Raw genomic sequence first — 11,130 nt, forward strand, 5'->3', positions numbered from 1 at the left:
GATATCCCAATGAAAATCTGAGAAACAAGACAAAGCATCGATGAAGATCTGAATAATGTATAATCAAAACTTGCACAAAGAAATATATCAAAGGTTTTAACACAATAAAGTAATGAATTATTCCATCAAAGGAAAGTGATGACAAACTAACAGTAGTAGACAATGATCGAGGACTAAACGTTTCGATATTCAGAACTATAGAACCAAAATGTTCATAGTCTAAATCCAGTCTGATTCATAATGGATTTTTGACACCATATATAATTGATATTAACAAGAAAACTATGGACTCGGGTTATTGTACATGCATTTAACAAACTATGAACATTCCAATGTGGTGGTCTGTTTCCAGAGAAAAAGTTGAGAAATGCAGCAAATGAATCTGGTAAATAATAAGGCTAAGCTGCCAAAGTTCTAGATTACTCACTTATCACATCTCCAGCATAGAAAGTGTTTCTGAGCAACAAAACCACAAAACCAGTGTAATCAATTCCTGCTGCCCAGTTAATGTCGTATGTTGCTGCCATCACCATGATCGGAGAAACGAGAAACGCAATCAGAGCAAGAGCCAAGTATCGTGCCACTGCCATATTAAATACTTCTAGCAAATAATTCTTAATGTTTCTGTTTATGGCTAATTAAGCAATAACAAGCATGCGCGCGCGCGTGTGTATATATATATATATCAAGAATCCGGCTCCTCTAAAGTGAGTTTTTATAAAGTTATGTAAATTTCGTGTAATCCTAATCCTTCATATCATCTAATGACTAGTAAACTACATCCTCACTTAACAAATGATTTTTTTTCTTCCCAAACTGTCCTCGACGTGTCCTTAACTCCATCAGCAGAAGAAAAAAAATGCCATGAACTCAGAAGGAACTGGGAACGCAAACAAGGAATAAGAAATAACATGCTATACTCTCTGATCTCCTCTTCTCTCTTTCTCTGTTATCCTCCCCGTCATGATAATAGACTTTTCAGATTTCAATTGGTGTTACGATTTTAATTTCAACCACCTTGTTTGGTTTTCAACTTTAAATCTTAGGGTTTGACATTAATTATGTTTATTCTCCATGGAAGACTTCGATGTGGTTATTGCCCCTTTTCAGTCGCATATATGTGTGGGTTTAGCAGTTGCCACATGCTGTTTTCTACCCATTTCCTCTACTCCTTGATTTGCATCGATAGTTTCACCTCTTAGATGATTGGTTTCTATTGGCCTTGGTATAATTCTCAGTCTCTAGCTTTTGATTTAATCGCTGGTTGACTTTATACCAATAATGCTTAAAATGAAAGTATTATTTCATGATTTGATTCACTGATATAACAATGGAATATTTACCATTGAAGCCCAGAATATAGTCTTCAGAGAATAAGCGAGCAAAATTCACACAAGCGAATATGACGGTTAGGACTAATCTTGCTCTATTAGGTTGAAGTTACGGGCATTAAGGCAGTTGGAAAGAATTGTGTTCAAGTGGTATTAAGCCCCCGTAACGGATAGTTTGGGAAGGGAAAATTATATAAGTTGTATCAAGTGACGTGGTTATTTTATTAGCCATTAGATCATATGAATGATGAGGATTAAACTAACTTTACATAACTTTAGAGAAACTCATTTTAGAGGAGCCATATCCATATATCAATGTATTAAAAAGAGCGCCTCAAGCGAACCTTAAGGCTTAGAAAGCGCAAGGTGCTCTAGAAAATGAGCGTGTTTTGCAGGTGAGGCGCAGAGGCGGACAAGGCGGCGATGCAGGCGGAAAAGGCGGCCAAGGCGATCCTTAAGGTGACTAAAGCGAACGCCTGAGATTATTATTATTTTGTTGAAGGATGTCGACATAATGTGTGCCTCTACAAACTAGGGTTTAGAGTTGTAATAGGAAAGTGTTCTAGGTATTCAATTGTATTCGGATTCTATTACCTATTGTGTATTTTGTAACTCCCTATATAAAGGGCTCCTATTATCAATAAAAAACACAATTCCAATTCTCCTACAACACATTATCAGAATGAGCTTTAACCCTAGCTGAAAAGAAAAAAAACCTAAAAACCAAAAACTGCCGAAAACTCTACCTACAGCCTCCCCACCGCATCTACTACCCCTGCAGCCCGCGCACCACCGCATCTCAGATTGGAGTATATGTCGATCAAGGATGCAAGAGAGCTATGGGTAGCGCTAGAAGAGCGCTTTGGCAATGTCCAAGATTCCCTCCTCCCTGACTTGAAGGTTCAATGGAACAATCTGCGCTTTGCTGATTTCAAGTCTGTTGCTGAATATAATTCAGAAGCTCTTCGCGTACAATCCATGTTGAGGTTTTGTGGACAACCTGTCACAGAGCAAGAGCTAATTGAGAAAACTCTCTCCACCTTCTCCGTTTCAGCCATTGTGGTATCAAAGCAATACCGTACTGAAGTCAATGCTGGACGGATCACGAGGTTTCATCAGCTTATCAATGTTATATCTGTAGCTGAGAAACATGATAACATACTCATGAGGAATTATAATTCAAGGCCTATTGGAACTAAGAGCGTTCATGAGGCGAATTATAATGCACCCAAAGGAGGGCGCAAGGAGCGGTACCCTAAGAATGAGGGATATGAGGGACGTATGGGCCCATATAACCGCCCTAACCAGGAAGGAAACCGCAAGTTTGGTGTGGATACACATGGTGGTAATGCCACACGTGGGGGAGGGTGTCGTGGTATCCCTAGCCATAACGGTGGCGCCATGGGTCATGGTGGTGGCAGCAACCCTCCTAGGGAACGCCCGCAACGTGCACCTCAATTAAAGGGAGGCAACCACAATGATGTGTGTCATCGATGTGGATCAATTGAGGATTGGTTCAAGAAATGCAAGGCAAGCGAGCAACTAGCTGCAAGATACAGGGCATACAGGGACCTGAGGGAGCAAGAAGTGTACCTTGCAGAAGAAGAAGAAGAAGAAGATAGTGGAGATGTCAATCTCACCATAGAGGACTTCAAAGCTGAAGATGAAGTGCACAAGGATGCAGCAGACTTTGATTAGATTAGTCCTTTTATTTTTCCAAGAACTTTTGTAATGGCAATATGCCTTAGTCAATAAATGACAATTGTATTAACTCTTTCTTATATGGCGGACCCAATAAAATGTGATGTTTAGGAAGGTCATTGAGATTATTGGTACTTAAGAGAGCCTCGCTCCACTAACATCTCTCTCTACTTTCCTGGTCGTATTTGATTGGAGTTACCAAACGGATAGAGTGACTACAATGTGTCTTAGTTTGATTTTATTTTGGATTAGATTTTGGAAACTGTGATGTAATCATTAGCTATTAATAAAGTGTCAATTCTTTTACTTAATGTCTTGGACATACCTTAATTCGAACTTTATTATATAAGAGCCAATGATTTTCATGTGGAAACACATTTTCAGAATGGACAAAGTTCCTTTGCATCACCTCTAATGACTACGGACATAAACGAGTATTAGAGAAACTTATGTGTCGCTCTAGTGGGTTGTATGCAACCACTATTCGAGTTATTGAATCCAACCATGTCATGAGAGACGACTTATGGGATTCTGACACATATAGGCTTTGGCATGATGATCCGTGTATTAAAGACTTTACACTGACATCCATTTTCAGAACGAAGAAAAGTAAGAACCAAGAATTGGTTCGAGGAGCTGCACATGCCCCTCATAGAGCCATAATTGTGCAAAGACATGGCATTGATGTCGACATAATGTGTTCCTCTACAAACTAGGGTTTAGAGTTGTAATAGGAAAGTGTTCTAGGTATTCAATTGTATTCGGATTCTATTACCTATTGTGTACCTTGTAACTCCATATATAAAGGGATCCTATTATCAATAATAAACACAATTCTAATTCTCCTACAAAATTTTTTTTCCACCAAAACGACATCGTTTTGATGTTTTGAGAGTTAAAACTCCTTCCGGTCTCGAGCTGAAGTCATTTTCGATTCCTTCAGCCTCCTCCATCAAAACTCCGACACTTTCACTTCCAAATCCCAATTCCCAGGCAACAAATTTGATAAAATCATCAAGAGCCCATGAGTTTTCTCAAGGATTTGGCTCTAAAGGAGGCTTTTTTCGCACTTGGAGCAAGAGATTTTCTCACTTGGAGAGTTGGAATCGGATTTGCAGCAAAGGATTTAAGGTATGAATTTGATTTCCTCGATCTTGCTGATGAATCAAATTTGCAGCAAATGTTATGTTTTTCTTGTTCAATTAACCACTTTGGTGCAACTGGGAATGTGAGATTATGATAATAGCATAAATGAATGAGAATCATGTATGATAGCAATCGGTGCAGTGATAGCAATTGATACTAAATGAGGGAAAGAACATGGGTATTGGCAAGGTTTGCAGAATATGCAGACCATAGTGTTGGGGATTATCATGTGCTTTGGTCATATTACTCATATATAATAGCAATCTGGAATTATCATGTGTTTCTGGTAATCATTTTGTAATCAAAACAAAGGAGTGGTGTTTCATTATGGCCAAAGTTGTTGGCTTTACCTCCAGCAGAATTGCTTTCTCAATTAAGTTTCTACTTATTGCAGTAATTCCTTGTATGGCAGATCAAACACCTTCAAGTATAGTGAGGCTGGCTAGAGTACTAATCACTGATAATTAGCTTCTGGTATAGCTTCTGTTATTATCTTATAGAGAAACTAACGGTTATGTTTGTGTTGTGACGTGATGGTTATGTTTGTTTTGTGAGTTTCAGGGGCACATGATGTGGCTGCATAGACAAGATTCCTTCAAGGAGAAGTTTGAGGGATCTCAATGAAGCCAGTAACAATGTTGCTGATAATCAGCTTTTAAGCTTTGAGCCATTACCATCAGAATTGTATGTAAACAATTCCCAACTTCTATTTTTTTTTTTCAGTCTGTGTGATTGGTTTCTAAGTTTCATTGTGTAATTGGGAGGGAGCAGTCTGATTTTGGTTGTCAAATTTTAGTTTTTGGTTACAATACATGTTCTATATATAAGACTAGTTATAATACATAAATACAACTAATTTATACGTAAGGTTTATGCCTTACGCCTCAAGGCGAACGCCTTGCTGAGGCTCTCCCGAAAGTGCCTCGGCTACGCCTCAGCCTTTTAAAACATTGATATATACACACACACACACACACACATGTGGGTCTGTCCTTTCTAGGTCGAAAGCAACAGTGGTGCTTTGGTCTGGTCGTTGTGATTGAATATTTGAATATGCCCTCAGGGATTTGTTCTTGTGATAATGATCCAGGACAAAGGTTACTAATTCCTATGAGATTATGCCATATAGATACGCTTTATTCTAGTCTCCTGGTTTCCTCCGCGTCCGACCGGGCCGGATCAATAACAGTACAGACAGCTCATTTCAGGCATCCGGAGCAGCTGGTTTTGGAATCTTTCAAAATGGTGATGGTTTGGCTCCAACAGCTAGTGCTATCGTTTCTAGCTCTTGGTTTTTTTGAAAGTGCACAATGAATGCTTGTTCTGCTTTACTTGCTAGCTCCAGTACTGTTTGTTGCAGCTCCAATTTTTAGTGCCGTTAATTCAGATTCCATTATGGGTCTTTCTTCTCAGTTGTTTTAGCTTGGCCACCAGCAGGGACGGATCTAGGATTGAAACCTTGGACGGGCTTGAATTTCTTAAACCAAAAAAAAAAAATTATATATATATTGCCCGATTTGGAATATCAAACAATTGCCCGATTTGGAATATCAAACAAGTGCAGCTAAAAAAAGCAGCAAATTGGTTGGTTCAATGAAACCGCTTGACACAAACCCATTTCATACAATCATACCTCCATTTATATAGTCAAGTTCTCCAGTCGTCAGACCCACTTAATCAATTAATCAAACATTCAAACCCACTTAATCAATTAATCAAACATTCAAACCCACTTACCCACATCAATTAAACATTTAAACCCACTTACCCACATCACATTTAACCCACATCAATTAAACAATAAAATGATAAATTGCAAATTTGCAAAATAAGGAGAAGGAGAGAACGCTCAACGTTGCATACCAGATTTCCAGACCAAGAGAATTTGACCGCAAGTCCGCAACCTTCATTCTTCAATCCACGAAATCTTCAATCCAATACAACCTACGAACATGAATTTCACATCAATCCTTAAACCCTATAAATTGCCCCAAATTGGATTGATTCAATTAAACAAAATCTTACATTGAATCATTGCCCCAAATTGATGTTGATGTCTTGATCTCTGAGAGAAGTGGAGAAGCCGAGAATGCCAGAGCTGCAGAAGTGCATAGTGCAGAAGTTTAGAGGAGGAGGAGGACTGGAGGAGCCGAGGTGAGATGATTAGACGAACTGGAGGCTGGAGCGTAGTCGAAGACTCGAAGTCGACTAGTCGAGTGAATTGGAGTGGGTTTAGGAATTAGGACGGGCTTGGGCTGGACAATACCCAACTAAAAAAAAAAAGTATACATCTAATTTTTTTTTAAGCCCAAAATTCTCAGACAGGCTGGAGCCCGCCCCACTTATAGTGTACATCCGCCCCTGGCCACTAGCCCACCATCATCAGAAAGAATGAAATGCTGCTTCATTCGGAGTTAGTATGATCTCTAATCTCCTCTCTGGGGCCTCTAATGCAAGCTCTAAAGAATTTTTGGACTTTGCCAAAAATTCTTTAATATTCCGAATTTGCCTACGTCATATTAATATCTCAATACATCAATAGTAGACCAGTTCGATATAAAAATAGATTGACTCTATGCATTAATACAAACTAATTCAAATTATCAAAATAAAGAGTATGGGCAGCCTGAAAAGGCAAAGCATGAGACCAACTAGAAATCTCCAAAGTATGTCCAAGATAGGCATTAGCATTAGCGACAAAATTGGCTTTCCTCCAAACATTTTGAATCGGATTGAGTGAAATGACATAGAGATCATTTTGATGTCTCCAACTATCATTTTGATCTTCCAGGGGCAAGAAATCTTTCTGGTGATATGCTGTCAATGGGAATTTTTGAATCTCCTTGAACCTGAATATGAGTATGACTATGGATAAAAGCTGTTGTAAGGCCTACTCTTAAAGCCAACACCTCCCCAATGAGGACATCAGTATAACCTATATCTTTGGTTATAGGAATCAGAGGATTTCTTTCTTCATTTATAATCACAAAACCTGCAACACCTTGATGATTATGCTTCATTGAGCCATCAGAATTAAGCTTCACAGAATTTGAATCTGGGAGTTACCATCCCATAAGATGTTTGCTAGCATTTCTTCTTCTGTGAGGAGAGGAGTAAGCTTGTTAATATTGGAGAGCCATAGTTGATAATGCATAAACAACTTGAGTAGGAGTTTTATTAACTTGTATAAAGACCGCATGATTTCTGGCATACCAAATTTGATATCTAGTTCAAAAGGGACATTTCTTAACTTTTGAAAAATTTAACCAAAATGAGTATTCTCCTTACTAATATAGAAGATTAACCAAATGACCATGAGGCCCATGAAAGTGGAAAAGGCTTATTGCAACAACTCTTGCAAATCCACTCACTTCCTCTTCTCTACTTCATCAATTTGTTTGTTGCCTATCTGTTGCATTCTGTTCCTTTGCAATTTTCTTGTAGTCATTTTCTTGTACAACATGTTACAAAAATGGGCATAAGTTATGCCTCTCAAATTCTTATTCATCCTATCTTTACATGCCAAAACAGGACATTCTCTAGATATACAAAGAGATGCTCCCTTAAACCCAAAAGTACATATCCACTAGCTCATACCCCATTCATTTTTGGCTAAAGTGCCACTAGTACATACTGCCTCAAGCTACAACCAACATGGATAATTCCTTGTTTTATTTTTGCACATTTTCTATTCCTACTTCTTCTGTTCTCCACAGTAACATTCAGATCTCAGAGTCAATAAACCCAAAATAGTACCAATGGCAATGGGAACCATAATTGAGTATGAAGGCTGAGAGCCATCACCCATTTAGTTCTTGGGATGTAACTGAAGCTCCAGACCTCTAGCACATAGGTAAATATCCTTAATCACTACAGCTACAAACCACGTCACTTATCTCAATAAGAGATCAACCGAAAGCTCATCCACCAAGAACTCAAGCACGGCAGTCTCGATTTGTAAAGCCAACTCCTCTTTCTCATCCTCAAACTTGTTAAGCCACTTCCCTCCTTTATGCATATCTCTAACAAAGGCTTCTTTCTTGTGCTCAAGTCCCCACTCAAAGGGTCCAGTTTTTTCCTCACTAATCCAAGCTTTTGCTTTGCTAACGATCTCCCAATTAAACCCATCATCTGTTTGATAATTTCTTTGTGCACCCAATTCTTCCCTGAAGAAATCCAACAATAGTTTATCTTCCATTTCGTACTCACAGCTCTCTGGTTTTAAGCTAGTTGCTCTGACAAAATTCAACAGTTCCAATGCCCTCTCTTCAATTCCATGCTCTTCTTCTTCTTCGAAGTTGATACCTTCTTCCGGTGACAACCATGAGTCGAAATCAGCGTCTAGGTTGGCAAGACTCTCAAAGTGCTTGATCCTTTGCATAAGCATTTCTTTCGTTCCTGTCAAAAATTGATGAAATATTATGAGGAACCTGTGGTCATTCTCCAATACAAAAAACACTTGAATAATAATGGATGCAAAAGAAAAGAGGGTCAGAACACTAGGGCAGATTCATCATTGCAGATCTAGTATTCAAGTCAGTACATGTTATAGTCTTTTCAAATTCATGATATCAACCTGTTTTTCTCTTTTTGTTGCTTGTGGGTGAAGCCTTTTATGTTTAGCCAATTTCAGTGCTTAATGAACAAAGATTCATGTATATATGTTAATGATATGGTACAATACTAAATTGAAAGATATGATGGAGAGAATAGGGCACTTACTCTCCACATTGGCAAGGCTTTGGTCAAAAGTGGTCGAAAATGCCTCTTCATCGTCTTCCCCAAATTGAAAATCGAGCACAGAAACTGGGCTGTGTTGTTCATCTTCATCACAAAATAGCACCTCAACCTGATGATGTTTAAGTACCAATGATCAGTTCACCCCTTACGAACAAAACTGAACAATATTCACAGAAATGGTTCCTCTGGAACACATGCATATTTTGCATTACTCGAAGAACTACAGTTATGCCTAACAAGTAGAAATGAGATTTTATCTCACCTAATATGCATCACACTAGGGTTTGTAAAATTAAGATGAACACCGCTATAGAATTGGTAACATTATTGATCATGTGGGCGTGTAAACGATTGCTGTCGTAATTTAAGTTAAGATCCGACAAGTAACTCGTCGGTGGATGATCTACTATATATAGGACAAGGGGACCAGAAAGTACCACATAAAGTACAAACGTCAGGATAAGTCAACAAAATTAAATTAATTAATACCATCTGAGGACCCTGAACAGCAGACACATGATATTAATATAGATGCGGTGCACTAAATAATTGCTCTACCTTGGGGTCCAATTCACCGCATCTTGCTGTCCCTGCCGTAGCCTCCGTGGAATTCCTGCCGACACATGGTGAATACTTTTTACCCATCTCATTTTTACCACCAAACGGGGACGGTAAAAACTCCGCGGTAAAATCACTGTCACACCAACTTGACCCATTGCTGCTATTACTACAAGTAGTAGTAGTTGTGGACTCTGTTACGGTGGTGGCTGTGGTACAATGGTGAGGTGAAGAAGCGAAATCCCACGGCAGAGATTGAGGTAACCTCTCATCGCGGAATGATGTCCACCGTAGGATATCTTTGACTTTCACACTGACTTGGACTTGAGTTTGAAGACTCTGCTTCCTTGACCATGAGCTCTTTTTGGACAGCCGCCGTGAGAGGCTCCGTGGTAAAAGGGAGGGAGTTTTTACTGCAGTAAATTGGATGTTTTTTACCACATTCATGAAGGACTGGAATGCTGAGATTGTGGTAGATGCTGCTTTTGATCTGCTTCTATGTAACTTGCTAGTAATGGTGGTATTGGGTTTGGGATTTGGGTTTCTTGCTTTGCAATCAAGTTGTGGTTTTCTTGGAAATGATTTGAACACACTTGAAGAACATGAATTGGAATTTTCATTGAGGAAATCCTTGAGCATTGTTGGCCTGCGCTCTATTGGAAAAGGCTTTTTCTGATCCACATTCTTGTATGAGCATGAAGAACTAGAAGAACACATTTTTGAAGAAGAAGGAAAGTATATGAAAATTTTGTAACCCAACAAGCAATTCTATGTGATTTGACAATTCAAAGTTCTTGAAGCCCAAAACAAAATGATTGAAGCCTTCAAGTTGGATGATCCCAATTCCCAAATGATGCTAAGGATCACAGAAATGAAGAAATTGAAGAATTGGGTTATGAAAAGAGTGAAGTGGGAGAGTGAGAGTGAGAAGAGCTAGGGTTTATATATAAGAAGTGGAAGAAAAGGAGAGGAAGCTTCTTGTTTTCTGGGTTGAGATCTCCAGGTATTTGATCATATACAAAAATTGTAAGTGAGGAAATGAGAAGCTGGGTGGAGGATGCTATATATGCAGAGAATGATTTAAAAAATGGAGCTACATGACAAACAAGTGCAAGAGCTTGGATGCTTCTATTTTGCTCTTATTTTAAGAGAGGAGGAGAACTAGGACTGAGAGAGATTTGGGGAGATCTCTTGGTCTATGGGACTTGGAAGCATGTTTTTGAGGGGAAGGAGGTTGACCTTTTAATGATCATCATCAAGTTGGCCAAGACCAGAGTGTCCTTTAACTAGGGTTTGATTGTATGGTTCTTATAATGTGGTTTAGATTGGTCCTTTATATTGCCCGTTATTAATTCTGGGGGATGACTAATATCTGTACTTGAGAGTCTTGAGACTTGAGAGAGTTTGATCACATATTCACACATGCAGAAGGGTATACTAACTCAGAGTGATTTTGTGGTTCCCCTAGTGTCCTTAAACTGATCCTCTGCCAACAATAATTGTAATACTGAGATTGCATCAATACTGAGTGAGATTCACAACTTATGGAGCACATGATTTTGTACGTAATCAGAGGAAATTTGAAATGAAACACATGAGGCTAGCCAGCCACAAGATAGCTAGATATCATCATATCCAGAGCCGTCTCAAACTT

General features: G+C 38.8%; 1 protein-coding gene and 1 long non-coding RNA gene across 2 annotated transcripts; one reads left to right on the forward strand and one right to left on the reverse strand.

Moving 5' to 3' along the window:
- Nucleotides 1–3,901: 3,901 nt before the first annotated feature.
- Nucleotides 3,902–4,881, forward strand: LOC112186669. Its single transcript, XR_002930849.2, has 3 exons — nt 3,902–4,163; nt 4,591–4,652; nt 4,740–4,881. It is a non-coding gene; the product is annotated as an uncharacterized LOC112186669 (long non-coding RNA).
- Nucleotides 4,882–7,642: 2,761 nt separating this feature from the next.
- Nucleotides 7,643–10,763, reverse strand: LOC112187879. The gene is made up of 3 exons (XM_024326843.2): nt 9,477–10,763; nt 8,901–9,027; nt 7,643–8,576 (listed from the first exon to the last, which is right to left on the reverse strand). The coding sequence occupies exons 1-3, from the start codon at nt 10,191–10,193 to the stop codon at nt 8,071–8,073; spliced, it is 1,350 nt and encodes a 449-aa protein (XP_024182611.1). The 5' UTR covers nt 10,194–10,763; the 3' UTR covers nt 7,643–8,070.
- Between the last annotated feature and the right edge of the window lie 367 nt (nt 10,764–11,130).

The sequence above is a fragment of the Rosa chinensis genome, chromosome 1 (genome assembly GCF_002994745.2).
Source record: "Rosa chinensis cultivar Old Blush chromosome 1, RchiOBHm-V2, whole genome shotgun sequence".
In the NCBI taxonomy this organism is placed as follows: Eukaryota; Viridiplantae; Streptophyta; class Magnoliopsida; order Rosales; family Rosaceae; genus Rosa; species Rosa chinensis.